Source organism: Melopsittacus undulatus, chromosome 21 (genome assembly GCF_012275295.1).
Source record: "Melopsittacus undulatus isolate bMelUnd1 chromosome 21, bMelUnd1.mat.Z, whole genome shotgun sequence".
NCBI lineage: Eukaryota > Metazoa > Chordata > Aves > Psittaciformes > Psittaculidae > Melopsittacus > Melopsittacus undulatus.
In genome coordinates, this window is record NC_047547.1 from 1917982 (window position 1) to 1935193 (window position 17212).

General features: G+C 58.3%; 1 protein-coding gene across 2 annotated transcripts in view; it reads right to left on the minus strand.

Annotated features, from left to right (window-relative positions):
- The window catches only part of LRP1 (LDL receptor related protein 1), a 62548-nt gene that overhangs the window by 27762 nt on the left and 17574 nt on the right, over positions 1–17212 (minus strand). For both annotated transcript variants that reach the window (XR_004550432.1, XM_034071554.1), the window contains exons 4-19: positions 17055–17174; positions 16198–16326; positions 15660–15923; positions 6690–6852; positions 5877–6099; positions 5392–5581; positions 4977–5120; positions 4597–4833; positions 3899–4079; positions 3530–3752; positions 3182–3371; positions 2392–2517; positions 2058–2198; positions 1710–1835; positions 1424–1540; positions 1266–1346 (exon numbers count right to left, since the gene is read on the minus strand). Coding sequence is in view for 1 of the 2 variants with exons in the window: in XM_034071554.1 (XP_033927445.1) it covers positions 1266–1346; positions 1424–1540; positions 1710–1835; positions 2058–2198; positions 2392–2517; positions 3182–3371; positions 3530–3752; positions 3899–4079; positions 4597–4833; positions 4977–5120; positions 5392–5581; positions 5877–6099; positions 6690–6852; positions 15660–15923; positions 16198–16326; positions 17055–17174 (2655 nt within the window). In the remaining variant the exon portion in view is untranslated. The remainder of the gene's footprint in view (positions 1–1265; positions 1347–1423; positions 1541–1709; positions 1836–2057; positions 2199–2391; positions 2518–3181; positions 3372–3529; positions 3753–3898; positions 4080–4596; positions 4834–4976; positions 5121–5391; positions 5582–5876; positions 6100–6689; positions 6853–15659; positions 15924–16197; positions 16327–17054; positions 17175–17212) is intronic.

The window sequence follows — 17212 nt, forward strand, 5'->3', positions numbered from 1 at the left end:
AGCATCCATGGGGAGGTTGGACTGGAATGGCCAATTGGGGGGGGGTTCTCTTGCCTGGAGGACCCCCTATTGCCCACTGAAGGGCAGAAGGAGCTTTAGTCTGATAGTGCTGGACAATGGCAATGCGGCCCCTCTGCCTGCCCTGCACAAGGCAAGGGACTGGCCTGGTTGTTGGGGCTCCTCTCCATGGCAGATGCCTTGCATGGGCTTGGGAAAGAGCCTTTGCCTCCCAATGCCTCTCCCTCCCCTGCACAGGGGAGCTCCTGATGGGCACGGGGATGGTGGCACTGGTGATGCTGCCATAGCTTCACCATCCCCTGCTCCCTGGTACCCAGCACAGGGGCATCACCAGTGTCTGGAGCAGCAGCCCATGGAGGGGGCAGCTGTGGGGGTTGCTTGGGGCCAGGTTGGGGGTTCTGGTGCATGTTGATCTATGCACTAACCGGTAGGCTTTGGACAGTTCTTTTCGTCAGAGCCATCCCCACAATCCTTTTCTGAAACACAGAACCAACCAAGACAGGAGAGTGGGCACGATGACAAACGGACACCAACAGCACAGAGGGGCGGCCCCACACCAGCGCTGACACCGGGACGTGAACACTGACATGGGACACACACACAGGGGCTGCACAGGCACCCGAGCGGCCCAGGGAGGCGAGAGCAGACGCAGGTGCCCGGTGGGATGCTCCATGCATTGGTTCCTATGGCTGCTAGCACTGGGGGGTGCATGGGGTGGCTCAGAGCTGGGGCTGCCCATGCAGCTCCCTGCTGGCCCTGGCACCAGCAGCTCTGAGTGGCTCTCGCCTGCTCTGGAGCCATCAATTAAAGCTAAGGATGCAGAGCTGCTGGAATAAACCTGTGGGGAGGGAAGCAGCCATGGGGCAAACCCTCCCTTCCCAGCCTGGCCTTGGAAGCAGATGTGAGGCCAGATGTGAGCTCGCTGGGAGACCTCTCCTGCCTTCCCTGGGGCTACAGGCTCTGGCTGAGCAGCACAGGCTGCTCCACACTCATCCCAAACACTGGGGCAGAGCTTTGGCCACTTCCCAAGGAACACCAAGACCGGCTGCAGTGATCCCTGCCAGGCTGCTCCTGCAGCACCCAAGGAAAACAAGCATGGATGCGGGATGCGGATCCAGCTTCAGTCAATGCCTCCTCCCTCCAGGGCATGGGCTCTGCTGCTCCAATGGCCCCTGCAGGACCAGGGCTGGCATCCCTGCGTCTGGTCTCGCCGTGCCCTCGGCCACGGTGGGGCCCTGGTTCCTCACCGTTATCACAGCGCCAGTTGATGTTGATGCAGCGCCCGTTGTTGCAGGTGAACTGAGTCAAGGGGAAGCAGGTCGGGTAGGCTGCGGAGGAGGCAGAAGCACCATCAGTGTGTGTGTGTCCCTGCATCCCAGCCCTCACATCCCCAAAGGATGCTCACCGCACGAGGCAGACTCATCGGAGCGGTCCCCACAGTCATCATCCAGGTCACACGTCCAGGAGATGGGGATGCAGCGACCACTGGCACAGGAGAACTGGTTGGGGGAGCAGGTCCGAGCTGGTGCCGGGAGGAGAGACAGAGCTTTAGGAGCTTTGCAAGGGGAAAGGTGGCAACAAACCCCCCTGCAAGGTGGGCAGCATGCAGAGAACACACTGTGTTCAATGGAGGACCAGCACATCAGCGTGAGCAATCCTGCTGTTCCCTAAGGATGAGGCAGGCTCCTCACCCGAGCACGTGGAGTTGGACTCATCCTCGTTGTTCCCACAGTCGTTGTCCCCATCGCAGAGCCAGCGGTTGGGGATGCAGCGGTTGTTCTTGCATTTGAAGCGGTCAGAGGGGCACGTGTGCTGGTCTGCAGGGGGGGCACAAGCTCAGGACCTGCCCTTCATCCCCCCCCAGTCCCCATTCCCCTCCACATCTGCTGGCAGATAAAGGCAGGGATGCAGAGACCCTCATCAGTGTCCCCCTGATCCTGCTCTCATCTTAGGGGTCCTGGCCCCACATCTTAACCCAACCCCTGCTGCCCCCGGAGCACACAACCCACGACCCCCCCATGCAGGAGGCAGCTACGCACGGCAGAGCTCCGGGGCCTCGTCGCTGTTGTCCAAGCAGTCGTTGTCCCCATCGCACTTCCAGCGCTCCTGGATGCAGCGGTTGTTCTTACAGGCGAACTCCCCAGGCTGGCACTGCGGAGGGGGGATGTAGGACGGGTTGGCTGGCAAGGGGAGAGCAAAGGGAAGGGATGATGTTAACCCAGTGCAGGGCAGCAGGCAGGACATCCCTGTGTCCCCAGGCTGGCAGCCCCGGAGGCACCGGTGCCCATGCACACGATGGAGGAGGCACCCGCACAGCTTCACCCCAATCCTGCCCTCCCATCAGCACCATCAGTGCCACCGCTGGCATCCTACCCTGGCAGGTGACAGTGTCCGACCCCAGGAGCTGGTCCTCAGCACAGGCACATTGCCGGCCCCTTGGCGTGGCCAGGCACAAGCTGCTGCAGCCCCCGTTGTTGACACGGCACTTGTTGGAGCCCACTGCGGAGGCACAGGGGGGTGAGAAGGGGGCTCCAGTCCTAAGAGGGCTCCTAACCCCAACCCCAACCCCAGGACTCCTTCAGCAGCCTGCACAGCTTCGAGCTCATCACACAAGGCAGCAGGGACCCTTCAGGCTGAACTAGACAGGAAGGGAAGGGAAGGGAAGGGAAGGGAAGGGAAGGGAAGGGAAGGGAAGGGAAGGGAAGGGAAGGGAAGGGAAGGGAAGGGAAGGGAAGGGAAGGGAAGGGAAGGGAAGGGAAGGGAAGGGAAGGGAAGGGAAGGAGAGAAAAGGCTGGAGGGGCAGGGGATGAGGGATGGTGATGGGCATACAGGCAGGGATACGGATGAAAGGAAGCAAAAAGGGGCAGGGGGGCTGCTTAGGTGAGCCCAGCCCCCATCTCCTCATGTGGGGCAGGTCCCCACAGCAGCAGGTGAAGGGATGAGGGTTAGGTCACCATCCTCACAGATGGTGAGGAGCTGGCACAGGGTGCCCAAAGAACTGATAAATGCCCCATCCCTGCAGTGCTCAAGGACGGGCTGGATGGGGCTTGGAGCAGCTGCTCCAGTGCAAGGCGTCCCTGCTCTGCCAGGGTTGGAACTGGATGAGCTTTAGGTCCTTCCCATCCCATCCCATCCCATCCCTGGCTCCCCACGGTCCCAGCACCTTGCTGCTGCTGTGCATCATACATCCGGATCTCGAAGATGGGAGGGCGCTCGTTGCGCAGCAGGCTCACCACCTTGGAGGCCTGGTCCAGCCGGTAGATGCTGCCGCTGCGGTACTCGGTCCAGAAGAGGAAGTTGCTGTAGTGGCACAGCCCGAAGGCATGATTCAGCTCCGGTCCCTCGTACACGATCTGTAGGTGAAGGAGATGGAGGCTCGTGGTTAACCGGACCCCACGTGGTGGGACAGGGCAAGGGATGTTGGAAGGGGACAGGAGGATGCAAGCAGCAGGGGTGCATGGATGCAGTGGGGTCATCATCATGGCCCCAGTGCCTGAGAGCCTCCACTTGCCTTCCGCTCGGTGCCATTGAGATAGACCATCTCGATGCGGTCATAGAAAGCATCCACCCAGTAAAGGATCTTGGCTGGGATGTCCAGGCTCAGCCCATTGGGCCACAGGACGGTCTTGGAGGTGATGAAGACGTTGCGGTTGGAACCATCCATCCAGGCTCTCTCGATCTTGCCCCTCTTGCTGTCCTTAGGATCCTCCTCCCAGTCCGTCCAGTACATCCACCTGCCACAGACAGGAAGCAGTTACAGATGCAGACCCAGAGCCCACCCCACCACTGGTCAGAGTGGACCCTCTGTGGAGGGCTCCTGTGCCCATAGATGGGTCCCAGCCCAATGCAGCAGCCCAATGACCCTCCCAGGCACCCGCACCCATTCAGGGGGTCCACCACGATGGCACGGGGATGGGTCATCTTCCCCTCAATCAGTGTCTTCCGTGTCTGGGCAGCCTTCTCCAGCCGAGCCACACTGATGGTCTTCTTGGGACCATCGTCCGTCCAGTACAGGTTGTTCCCCATCCAGTCCACAGCGATCCCTTCCACGTTGTGGATGCCTTTGGGGAGAGGCAGGAATGGGCGCCCATCACTAGGACAGCCCCCTAGGATTAACTCATATTGGGTTCCACCAGACCTCAACTCAAAGCAACAGGGCTGACAGAGCCCCTCCTCCAGCTCCAGTGCAGGCAGCTCCCCCACAGGTACAGCAGCCACAGGGAACTGGGCTGGATAAAGCCCAATTTGGGAGCATCTTTGGCTGGTTTGCCCCAAGGCAACACAAATGTACTCAGCATGGGGATGGAGCAGCCACCGCACTGACCCCAAGGACTATGTGGGTCCCTATCCCTCCCATCTGACCTGATGGGGAGGGGGATATCCAGGGACAGGGGTCCCTCTCCCACCTCTGCTGGGGCATGTGCTTGGTCCCTGTCTCTCTAGAGCAGTCTACAGATAAACCCAAACAGCAGCTTCAAAGCACAGCTGGGCAGGAGCGATGCCACTGCATAGGGGGCAATGCCCTGACGGCTGTTGCTGGGGTCTGGCCACGCTGGGGAGGGACCCTGAGCCACCCACCATCCTTCAGGATGGTCTCTCGCTCTGTGCCATCGATCTTCTGCCTCCCGATGAGGTAGCTGGTGGTGTCAGCGAAGTAGATGAATCCTGTCTCCGCATGGAAGTCCAGCGCACGCGGGTTCATGAGGTTCTCAATGGGGATCATGTGCTCGTCCGGCACCTTGGCCCCCATGTCCATCCCACGGATGATGCCCGGACGCCCCTTCCCATACACCAGGAAGAGCTCGTGCTCGGGTTCTGCAGGGAGATGGGGAGAGCCGTCACCAGCAGCCCAGTGTGGGCCTGCAGGTACCATAGAGCCCGGCAGGAAGCCCATAGCTTAGGCAGGAAGGAAAGGGATGTTCGGAGCTGCAGAGCTCTGCTTGCCCTCCAGGACTCACTCTTGCAGGACTTCCCATCACTGCCCAGGCTGAACCCGGAGCGGCACCGGCAGGTCCGGCTCTTGTGGCTGTTCCCAAGGAGGCAGATATCGGAGCAGCCTCCAGGCTTGCCAAACTGGTCGGGCTCGCAGGCATGGCTCCTCACTGCAACACAGAGCAGCACAGAGGTGTCCTGCCCAGCCCCAGTGAGCACCCATGGGCAGGGGACACTGCTCTGCAACCACTGGGATGTGGAAATGGTGGCATGGATGGGGTGGTTCTTCCCCCCCTCGAGCTCCCAGCTGAGCATCACCAAGGCCAGAGATGGGAAAGGACCTGCCCGAGGTGAAGGATGCAGGAGTGCAGCGGGTCCCCATCACCACCCAGCCAGCCCTTGGCACCCAGGAAGCTGCTGTCACCCAGACTGCGGTGGTACCTGTGGGCTGGCGCCGTTGGTGGTAGATGTGCAGCGCTCCCCCCTTGTCCACCCGCGTCACCACCTGGTACTCGGTGCTGTTGAAGCGGTTGACGCGGATGACGCTGGTTTTCTGCTGGGCGTTGGCGTTGTCAGAGTTGGTGGCATAGAGGTAGTTCTCGAAGACAGTCAGCCCATAGAGGTGCTCAATCTGGGAGGCATCCACAGGGAATGGTTTGGGTTGGAAAGGACCCAAAGATCATCCAGTTCCAACCCCCATGCACAGGCAGGGTCACCTCACCCTAGACCATGTCACCCAAGACCCCGTCCAACCTGGCCTTGGACACTGCCAGGGATGGAGCATTCACAACGTCTCTGTTCAACCCATTCCAGCATCTCACCACCCTCACAAGAACTCCTTCCTTATATCTAACCTAAATACCTACTGGACAAGCCTCCAGGCACACTCCATTGTCAGACCCCCACCTCCCCCTGGCCCCACTCACCAGGATGCCCTGGATGATGGTATGTCTGTTCTTGCCCTCATAGTCCACCACCTCAATATAGTCGAGGTAAGCATCAGCCCAGTACACCAGCCGGTTCACCAGGTCCAAGGTGATGCCATGTGGGAAGACAATCTTGCTGTCCACCAGCTTGGTGCGGTTCTGCCCATCCATGTCACATCGTTCCACCTTGGGGATCTGCCCGTAGTCCGTGAAGAACACTTTGCTGTGTGAGGAGGGCAAATACAGGAGCTCAGAGCCTGGATGTCACATATAGAGAGGGAGGATGCTCCACGTCCATGGCCTTTGGACATGGACACCCTCCTTCTACAATGCCAGGGTCTCCCTCCAGGCTGCTATATGGTATGTATTTATGAAGCCCACTTTGGGTTTCCTGCTCGATAACATCATCTCTCCTCACCCAGGCAAGGATAAAAGCACCCATCTGGAAAGCAGCAGGAGAGGGGGAGATGTTCCCATCACTGCTCCCGTGATTCAGCATCCCAGCTTCCCCACGTGGGATCCTGCAATGGGGAGCTGTCATCTGACCACAGCACAAGGGGAGCTGCTCAACCCATGCAAGGATCTGACTGTTTCGGTTCCTGAAAGCAAAGCTGTAACCACACAGCCACAGGATGGAGGCAGCAGCTTGACCTGGTCCATCCCCTCTTAAGCTGGGAGTCACTTCTCCATCAGCATCCCTGCTACCCCTGGATGCCGCAGCCGGATCCCCCTGACCTCCTCCACCTCCCCACGCTGGTGGTGCAGGTCCAGGCAGCAAGGCTGAGCCCTCCCACCCTCAAGCACATCCCTTACCCCATGGCTGGGTCCAGCGCTATGCCCTTGGGGTTGTAGAGCTCCAGGTCCAGCAGCGTGACGCAGGTGACCCCATTCTTGTTGCAGACAAAGATCCTGTCATCGATGTCGTCCACGAAGTAGAAGTTGCCTGTGAGCCAGTCAATGGCCATCTGCTCCACATCTAGGCCATGGCAAGAGGAGAGGTTAGGCAGGGAGCGAGACAGGAACCCCATGCATGGCCTCCAAGCCCACCAGGACCCACAAACACAGCAGAGGAGCAGGATCATGTGAGCCATGAAGGAGCTGATGGGGATGCACAAGGGACCTGCCCTCTCCTCCATAGGGGGAATGAAAGCATCCCATGGCAATGCCATCTGGAGCAGGGGGCTCTGCAAGGGGGGCACTGGAGGAGGCTGAGCAGCACAGAAGGGAGATGCTGTGGGGTTCTGTCCTGGTGCTAGTGCCCCACAAGACCCAACAGTGCCAGCACCGGGTTCATGCCATGGGGAAGGCAGAGCAGGGCTGGGAGCCCCATAGCCCGGCCACCCCAAGCACACTGGGACCCAGACAGCCCCCGAGGAGTGGGGCCAGATGCTGCTATCATTAAGCAGAGCAGCAGCTTGGGAGGGAAAACATGAATCAAGGCAGGATGTTTTGCAATGGGCAGCCCTCCCCTGCTTGCAGGGTGATCTCAAGCCCTTCCTTTGCTGCAGCATCACTGGGTTTCGATGAGACCCAACTGATGCACACACTGGGTTTTGGGGTGCCCTGACGCTAACCTGAACCCCGAGTTACCCACATCAGCTTGCTGAGCATTTGGTGTCAAGGGATGGGGATGTAACACCAGTGGCAATGACCGGTGGTGCCCAACTGCCCTCCCTGCGGAAGGGTGAGGCCACAGCACCCGCAGCCACCACCCAGCATGATGCAGCTCATACAAACAAGTGCAAACAGCCAGAGCCAAGGACTCAGCATCACATCAGAGCTGGAAGGCAGCACGGGGCTTGCTCTGTGCTGCCCAATGAGCCAGAGCTGGTGATGGAGCCAGCACAGAGCTGGGGCTCCTGCTCCATGCAGGGTGATGGAGGGGCAGAGGTGGATGCTGAGCCCTGCCTCTGGGATGGGGCTGCCTGAGTCACACTGCCTGGACCAGCTCCTGTCCCCCCCCAGCCCCAGTTCACCCCCAGCCAGCAAAGGGATGTGCAAGAACTCCCCCAAACGCAGGTCTTGGCTGGCGCCCGCGGGGCTGAGTCAGAGTCACAGGACCAGGGACGGGATCCAAGCAGGGCCGGACCGGGAGCACCCGTGGGATGAAGCAGAGGCCCTCACCCCCCCATGCACAGGGATGCAGATCCCCCCCAGCCATCCCTGCCCCATCAATAGCACCTTGGCTCTCCTTTCCCACTGCTCTCCCTTCCCAAAGCATCCCAGGGCTGCTGCCGCCTCACTGACCCCATCCCCAGAGCCCCATCCCACAGGGCAGTCCACAAGGGCCTAAACAGGAGGGGAAATGGCCAAAACAAGCTCTAAGTCTCCAGAATCTCACTTCCTGGGGCCCGTGGCTCCCCTCACACCACTCTGCACCAGTGCCTCTTGCCATCAGAGGGTCCTGAGCTCGGGGCCGGGGCGCTGGGGGTGACGCAAGCACTTGCTCTTCTCCCAGGCTGTATTTTTGCAGCTGGAAAGCATTTCCCTCCTCAAAGGCTTTTGTTTTGCAGCTTGCTCCTTCTCTGCCTGCTCGCCATCCTCCCCTCTGCTCTGCAGGAACCAGGGGGTTATATTATCATTGTCATTATTATCATCATTATTATTATTATCATTCTTTTCAGCTCTTTCTTGCAGCTAAACCTGGATTCCCTCTTGAACTCTCAATAGAAGCTAACTTAGCAAACACCTCTTTTCAACCCCTCGTGTTTAGCCCACAGCGAGCTTGGCTTTGGGAGATGCTCATCCCCCCCACCCAGTGGGTGCCAGAGCCACCCATGACCAGCAAGACAAGGGACACCAGCAGGGACAAGAGGGATCCTATGAAGTAAAGAAGCTGGGGGGGGGGGGGGGGCAGATCCCAGCAGCAGAATGGGGCTGGCGAATGCTTCCTCCCCATCAGTTCCCATCCCGGAGTCTTCCTCCTTGCTCAACCGGGGTTGGGTGTTGCAGACATTGCAACACAGCCAGAGCTCATTTCCCAAGTCCTGTTCCTTGGCTTGCGGTTGAGAACAGGCTCGTGGGGGCAGAGAACAGGGAATGGCAACTTCCAAGGCTCTGCCTGGAAGGAGCCAACCAATCTGTGCCGTCCACTCTCGGCCGCGCTGGCACACGGGTGGTTGGAGTGAGCCCTGACCTTCCTTGTGGGGAGAGGGCAGATAAAGGGAGGCCGGAGGGCAGAAGGAGCACTCCAAAGCTCATCCTCAAGCAGAGCATTGCTCAACCAGGGCGAGTTGGCAACCTCAGCAAACCCATATCCCACCCGCACGCAGATGTTTCCTGGCCTCACGCTCGCCACCGAGCCGCTCATCCCTGCCCAAGCTTGTGCTGAGGTCCCTGCCCTGGGCTTGGATTCTCCTTCTCGTGGCCACCAGTGCAAGGAGCTGGAGCCAGATGGATGGAGAAGGGTCCTGGGTGCCCCTACACTCCTCTGACACGGGGTTGAGACCTGTCACAGCACTACCAGCACACCCTCAGGGGGGGAACAACCCCAAGAGGCACACAAGCATCCAGCCTCCATTCAAGGGGTTCTTGGCTCCATCATCTCCCCTGGCACTCTCAGCAGCATTTCCCCCTTCCCAACCCCAGTTTCACCCTGTGCTTGAAGAGGGGTTGTGAGCATCGTATCCTGCTCAAAAGAGCTCCTTGATCCAAGTGGATCATCACCTCCACAGAGGTTCTCCCTCCCTTAACCCGGGGCCAAAGAGCATCTGATTCACCCCAGGAGCAGCAAGCACCGCAAGGCTGTGGGTTTCTTTGGGGAAGAAGCTTTGCTGAGCCAGCACATAACTCAGCTCCGGCATGAATCAGTTGTTGTGCAGTCTGCAAATACATCAATTGTGGCCTGACACCAGGAGGAAGGAAACGCGCAATCTTCTCCCCAGCTAAAAAACACGGATTTCAACACAGTTCCGAAGCAGCTGCCATTGGGATGCGTGCAGCTCGGCAGCAAAGAGGGGCTCGTGCATAGCAAAGGGTGGAAGTGAAACCACCTTTAGTGGGGAAGGTGAAAAGAGCTTGGAAATAAGCGTTTGGGGCTGCTGAAGGTCCTCATCCTGCTGAGATGCGTTTCCCCCTTGCCCAAGCACGTGGCATAGTTGAGCCCTCAGTGCTCAAGGCCAGGCTGGATGGGGCTTGGAGCAGCTGCTCCAGTGGAAGGTGTCCCTGCCCGTGGCAGGGGGTGGGAGCTGGATGAGCTTTAAGGTCCCTTCCCACACAACCCATTCCATGGCTCTATGAAACACGGAGCTCTGCTGATGCCTTTTCACATCGCTTTTAAATGAAGAACACTGATGTCCAAATGCACCTACTATGAACAACCCCCAGGGGTTTCCACCTAGAGTGGATAAGACCGAACACAAGCCCCAGCAGTGAACAAACGCCTGAGTCACTGGGCTGCAGTGACCTGCACAGGGACAACCACACAGCCCAAGCAGAAGATGCCCCAGTGGGTACCACATTGGAGCCGGGCATCCTCCTGCTGTCGGCAAAGCCACGTGAGCCCAAGGTTCCAATGTGGCACCCAGCACCATGCGAGCGGCTCCTGCGGAAAACCAGCCTGGAAAAGCTGCCGCATGTTCCACTTGCAAACCGCCTCCAGAAGAGGAGCTCAGGCTCGACAGGAATGTGGTCCCCAGGGCTCTGCAAATACGTTGGTTTCCTACTTTCCTTTTTACACGGAATGATCCATTCGCTGCATTTACATAATACCATAATCCAGAGGAATTTCTGCCTCTTCCCTCCGCAGACTTCCCTTCTCCCCCCTCCGAGAACAAACCCGTCTCTGTGACGGCAACGTGCTCCATGGATAAACACTGCTCCTGGGGACAATTTGCCTTAATTAGAAGTATGTTAACAGGACAGGCACAAGACAAACTCCAGCCCCCAGCGATGGACGGGCACCCTGCATCCCTCAGGGACCAGCAACAGACACCTTCTTGTGCAAGGAGCCACCAGCTCCCATAGGGAATGGAGGGCCATGGGCCAGGGCAGCCGCCGCCATCACATCAGCCTTGTTGCCTTAGGAAAGCAGGCTAAAAACCAGCCCAGCTGAACCCCCCTCTTGTTAAGTGAGGAGGAAGAGCCGGGTGGAAGCCGGTGGCCCATGGCCAGGATGTCTGACTCGATGCTTGGAAGGATCCCTGCCAAACCTCCCCAGGAGGTAAAACCAGCCCCATGGGCTGACATGGAATGGAAGGTACCAGAGCATCACCCTTCCCAACAGACCTCCGCGTTATCCGGTCAGTGCGGCATCGCAGTGCATCCCAAAGGGAACACTCAGGGGCCACTGCACATCCCCAGCGCCAGGCTCAGCCCCATAGGATCCCTGCACGAGCCCGGCTGCAGCACTGGAGGTGGGAAGAGCAGGGACAGAGCTGGAGCTGCATGGAGGGCAGCCAAGGGACCGCTAATTACTCTGCCTTAATGAGACCATTCCACTGGCAAGAGTACTCAGCAGAGGCCGAGGGAGGGACAGGGCACTTGGCTTCCTTCTGGGTGAGAGGAGACAGACACAGGCTCAATGGGAACACAGGGAGCTGCCATTGGGGGGGCGGAGGGGGGAAGAAAGCAAGAATGGGGCCAGTCTGACCCCAGCATCAGCATCACGGTGAACCCAGCATGAGGCCGGCAGATATCCACACAGTGTCCATCTGAAACCAACCCCATCCCTGTGCCCGAGAGGATCCCAGTTCCTCAGGCAACAGTTAAAAAAGGAAGGAGTCAGCAGATGAAGTTACCAATCATCCCACTTTCTTGCCAAGCAAGTTCACATTGGAGCCTCTTTCTTGGCTAGGAGGAGGCAGCGAGGAAGAAAAATAGCTTTCCATGCAAAGTGGGGGAAGAAATGTACTTGGATCCCTCTGCAGAGCAACATCCCCTTGAAATCCATTTGTCCCAAACCCTACAGGCTCTTGTGCTTCCTGGCAACGGGACAGGTCATTACGAGTAACAGGGCTGGGATGGAGTCAATGAAAACAACCTCCTAGACATGCTTGTTTAGATAGATGCTGCCCGGGAAGGTATGTTAATAATGGCCAGATTGCCGTCGTTTAGGGTTTATAATGCGCTCGGGATCAAATGTCCTGATATTCCAGCCCCCTTCCCGAGGCCTTGCTTTGGAGAAGCAAAAGCAAACACCAAACCTGAAAGCAAGAAGGAATAAATCAAAGAAGCTCCCCAAGCCCTTTCCCAGCAGTGTCCTGCCAAGCAGACGACATTCCTGCCTGGGAGCTGGCCGGGAGCCCCGGCTCCGGTACTGCGGGATATGGTGCTCCGGCACCGGGAATGCTGCCTTCAGGGGGCAAAGGAGCAGCAGCACCTTCAGCAGAGGAAAGCGGCTGGTTCTGAGCATGCAGAAAGGGGGAAAGAAAGAAGAGGGGAAGGGAGCATTAAGAAACCCATTGGGAAACTCAGGTTTCCTTCTCTGCCATAGGTTCTCTGGTGTTTTTCCATAGCAGAAAGCAGAGAACTCCTCTGGCCCTTCCGGAAAGCAGAGGATCCCTTGCTTGCACCCTGCTTTAACACCACGCTCAAATGCCATGGAGGCCAAAGAGGGGACTGGCACAGGGTCAAGCTGCTGCTGGTGAACAGTGTCCTCTTAAGGAGGGCTCCAGAGGCTGCCAGAGGGAGATGGAGATGGGATCTGAGGCAGAAGCTGTTCCCTGGGAGGGTGCTGGGATGGGTTGAATGGAGCAGGTTTGGATGCTGCAGTGCTCAGGGCCAGGTTGGAACAAGCTGCTCCAGTACCCCAGGGCTGAGCTTTAAGGTCCTTCCAAACCATCCTGTCCTGAACTGAGTTTGCCCCTGGGGGTTGTGACAAGGAGAGAACATCACTTGCTCACTTCCCTCTGTCAGGACACTGGAGAGAAACCTGTGAATCCAATTAGTGCCTTCCCTCTTTATGTGCTTCTTTATGGCATTATCTGCTAACAGCAGGAGCCAGGCTCCCCTGGTGCCTGCTGCTAACGGGGCTCCGCTTGGCATGGGCTGGGGGAAGAGTGATGCTGCAGGGCTGGAAATCAGCAGCCCCCAACTGTAGGGGTAGGGCTGGTGCCATGTCAGCCCAGTCTGACAGCAGCCCCTGCTTCCCTGTCCCCGCAGAGGGATTAGTGTCACTTGTGCTGTGGGAGATGTGGTAAATGAATGCTATTAACAGGCCTTGGCAAGGCCCACGGCGCTCCAAGGCTTTGCTTTCCCCTGCTCCTTGCACTGCTAAACCCTTTCTCTACCCACAGTGTTGAGTACTGAGCACTGCTTCATGGTGCCTGTCCCCTGGTTCCCAGCTCACGCTGCCCATGGGCATCCTTCACAGGCACTGGTTTCCTCAGCTGATCTGAGCTGGCTCCCATTACAAATGAGAGGCTGCTGAACTGCTCCATCCATTTCTCTTACACAAACCCCTTCTGTTGGAACTGAATCATTTCCCCCCATCATCAGCTGGTGGAGAGAGCTCTGGGCTCCTCTCTGGCATGGGGGTGATGGGGAGAGCTCGGTGCTGGTGGTCCAGCCTGCCCCCATCCCCACCTCGGAGGTGGCATCTTCCCACCCAGGGAATCAACCAGGCTGGAATAAGACCTTTAAGCTCATCCAGTCCAACCATTCCAAGGCCAATGGCACTGCATGGGTTGGGAACCCTTGCAGGGACGGTGGCTCCAGCCCTGCCCGGGGCAGCCTGTTCCAATGCTGAGCACCCTCTGGGGCAGGAATTGATCCTCAGCTCCATCTAAACCTGCCCTGGTCCAGCCTGAGGCCGTTTCCTCTTGTTCCCCATCAGACTCAGACTGATCCAGGCTCAGCCCCATGAGGAGGATGAGGCAGGAGCAAGCACACAGTGATGCTGGAGCAGTGCAGGGGAGGGCTCGTCCTTCCTGCCAGCCCTGGATTACAACAAGGGGACCTTGTCTCATCCTTCCTCCCTTTCCGCTCTCCCTTTCTCTGCTGTTTCAGACTGGGGAGGATCCTGGCACCTCCATTCACACTCAAGGACAGAAGCGCTCCAGGCGAGCATCGCTCTGGTTCACCATGAACCCCACACATCCCTATCCAGACCCTTCCATATCCAGTTTCCTGGGGCTGGGAATGGCTCGGGACCATCTGAAGCACATACAAGCACTTGCATAGGTGAAGGAGTGGAGCTGCTCCCTGCCCTGTGCCTGCACCCCAGCTAATACTGACCCCACGGGCCGTGCTGATCCCATGGCTTTCCTCAACCAGCTTCCGCGTGTGGCCTCAGACAATGTCCTCACTTGTTTGGAGCTGGGCTCCCAAAGAATTCCAAAGCAAAACAACACAGAAAAGCCCAACCTGCTTCCGAGCCCTTGTGCTGCTTGGTGCTGCCTCCCCTATGGGTCCTGTGGCCTGAGTCTGTGCTGGGGAAACAGCAAGCGCTGGTTGCCTTGGGTACAGCTTTCCTGCCACCGTGATCATAGAACCATGGAATGGGATGGGAATCATGGAATGGGATGGGTTGGAAGGGACCTTAAAGCTCCTCCAGCCCCAACCCCTGCCACAGGCAGGGACCCCTTCCACTGGAGCAGCTGCTCCAAGCCCCTGTGTCCAACCTGGCCTTGAGCACTGCCAGGGATGGGGCAGCCACAGCTTCTCTGGGCACCCTGTGCCAGTGCCTCAGCACCCTCACAGGGAACAGCTTCTGCCTCAGAGCTCAGCTCAGTCTCCCCTTGGGCAGGTTCAAGCCATTCCCCTTGTCCTGTCCCTACATCCCTTGTCCCAAGCCCCTCTCCGGTTTCCTGGAGCCCCTTTAGGCCCTGGAGCTGCTCCATGAGAGGAGCCAGTCGGAGCATGTAACAGCAGAGACCTCCTTAAGCCCTGCTGAGGGTGTGAGCAGAGATCAGAGCCGAGCCCCATCCTGCCTAATTTCAGGCTATCGCCTGCAGAGCCTCTCCCTAAAAATACACACAGCCCTAAAAATACCCAGCGCAGGCTGGAATGAGCCCTGCTGCACACACCCTGCAGGAGCCTGAGCCCCACATCCCAGCCCCATGCTCCAGCCCTCGGCTCCATGATCCACCTTCACTCATTGCAGCCATCGCTTGGTACATGTTCACTGTGGCCGGGTGAGCTGTTGGGGTGATGAGCTCTTGGGGATGATGATGATGAGTTCCTGGGGATGATGATGAGCTCTTGCTCATCTCCTAACAACACCCATATGGCCACAGAATAAGGGGATCCCTCTTGCATCCTCCAGCTTCAGGAGGTAAAAGACAACAGGAAAGTGATGCCAGGGATGCCAAAGGCTGCACAACCCGATGGAGACACAGTGCAAACCTGCACGAGCACACAAGGAAAGCAACAGGAAGCCCATAGGACCCCTCAGCAGGGAGAGCAGACACAGGTCTGAGTGCCAGAAATCTCTGCAAGTAACTCCCCTTCCTGTTCCAGCTCCAGAGTGGGACCAGCAAGCCCAGACAGGAGACAGAGCTGCAACCACAGTCATTATGGCCAGGGAGACACAAGCAGAATGGAACCACCATCCACCAGTCACACCAGTGACTCAGGACAGGAGACACGTTGGGATTTGGTCCTGCTCGGAGCAGGGATCAAGCCCAGGGACAACACGGCTGGAAAACCAAAGGGAAAGCAAGGAGAGGAGCTGTCCCCAGCCCTGCTGTGCACCCACAGAACTTGCTAGGAGTAATAAAGAGGAAGGAAAAGGAAAGGCTGAGGCCTCTGTGGGAAGCTGCCTCCTCCCAAACTCCATCTCTTGCCTGGGATGCTCCTGATGGGGATGGGGGCAGCAAGGTCCCGAAGGGAGCAGGTACTCACGGTGTAGGCTGAGGGAGATGTTGATGGAGCGCTCTTCCACAAAGCCCTTCAGGTTGGGGATCTTGGCACACTTGAGGACGGTCTGGGATGCGCTGTCACCCACGTGCACCCAGCACACTGTGTCCTCCACGTAGTTGAAGTCCATGGCCGTGGTCTGCTTGGCGCTGGTGGGGGTGATGTTGGGCACAGGGGCCCCGCTCAGGTAGGTGGCCAGGATGTTCTGGGAGTTGGCAATGAGCAGCACGGGCGGCCGGTCCACGGGCTCTGGCAAGGGAAACAGGGAGCAGGGTGGTCATGGCAGAGCACCCGGAGCTCGTGGCCACAGCCATGGCTCAGCTCCAGGCCAAACAGGAGCAGGATGCTCAACCCAAGGAGGTGGCAGCAGCAGTGAAGCAGGGGCAGGGGCACAGACAGGGCAGGGGCACAGACAGGGGCAGGGGCACAGACAGGGGCAGGGGCACAGACAGGGGCAGGGGCACAGACAGGGCAGGAGGCCGTGGTCTGCAGCTCCATGTGCTCCTCCTGCCATGGCTCTCACCATTCTTGGCTTTGCAGGACCTGTTATCGGGCTGCAAGAGGTATCCTTCCACACAGCTGCACGTGTAGGAGCCCTCCACGTTGGTGCATGTCTGGCTGCAGGTCCCATAGACAGTGCATTCATCGAAGTCTGGAAAATAAGGTAAAACCTTCACTTTTTATCCCACATATATCCCTATATCTGGGATATTTTAGGGGTATTTGGGGGGATATTGGGGCCGGCAAACATCTGTCTTTAAGAAGGAACAAAAGCTCCTCCTTTTCTCCATGTAGAGCTGAAGGGACCAACACAAGGGAATAGCTGGCTAAGGTCACCTCACATTGCCTGCAGCAGGACAATCCCTGCCCCATAGCTGAGCCTTTTCAAGGCCTAATTATCCTTATCCCTCCCCTCCTGCACTGAAATTCCCAGCCTGGAATCTCTCATCTTCAGCTTCTAAAGCCCTGGCAAGCGCTGCTCTTTCTTCTACATTAAAGAGCATCTTGCCCCTTGCATTGCAGGAGCTGCTAAAGGCCCTTTCACCTCTCTCAGATAAATGACAGAGATGGAGCCGCTGCAATCTCTCACTTCCAGGCTCGTTTCCAGCCATCACATTGATCCCATCGCTCCTCCCTGACCCTTTTCCCGTTTATCCAGCATCCTCTGTGAGGTGCAGACACCAGGAGCACACAGAGCCCAGCAACAAGGGCTTGCAAAGCCTTTTCCTTCCTCCCAGTATTCCTCACTGAGGCTTTCAGAACCTGCATCCATACAACAGCAAGGGAGCAGAGCCCCATCCCTGACAGCAGGGTCTGCCCCAGGTCCCTTTGGCCGCATGGCACCGGGATGGGGCGATGGCAATGCCATCCTATACCAACCTTTGCAGCTCCTCCTGTCCTCGGCCAGCTGGAAGGAGTTGTTGCAGTAGCAGGCTGGGCCGTTCAGTGTCGGCACACAGTGGTGCTGGCAACCCAGTGCTGTGCAGTTGGCCAATTGCTCTGCGGAGACAGGGAGCAAGGATGTCACCGAGGGGTAA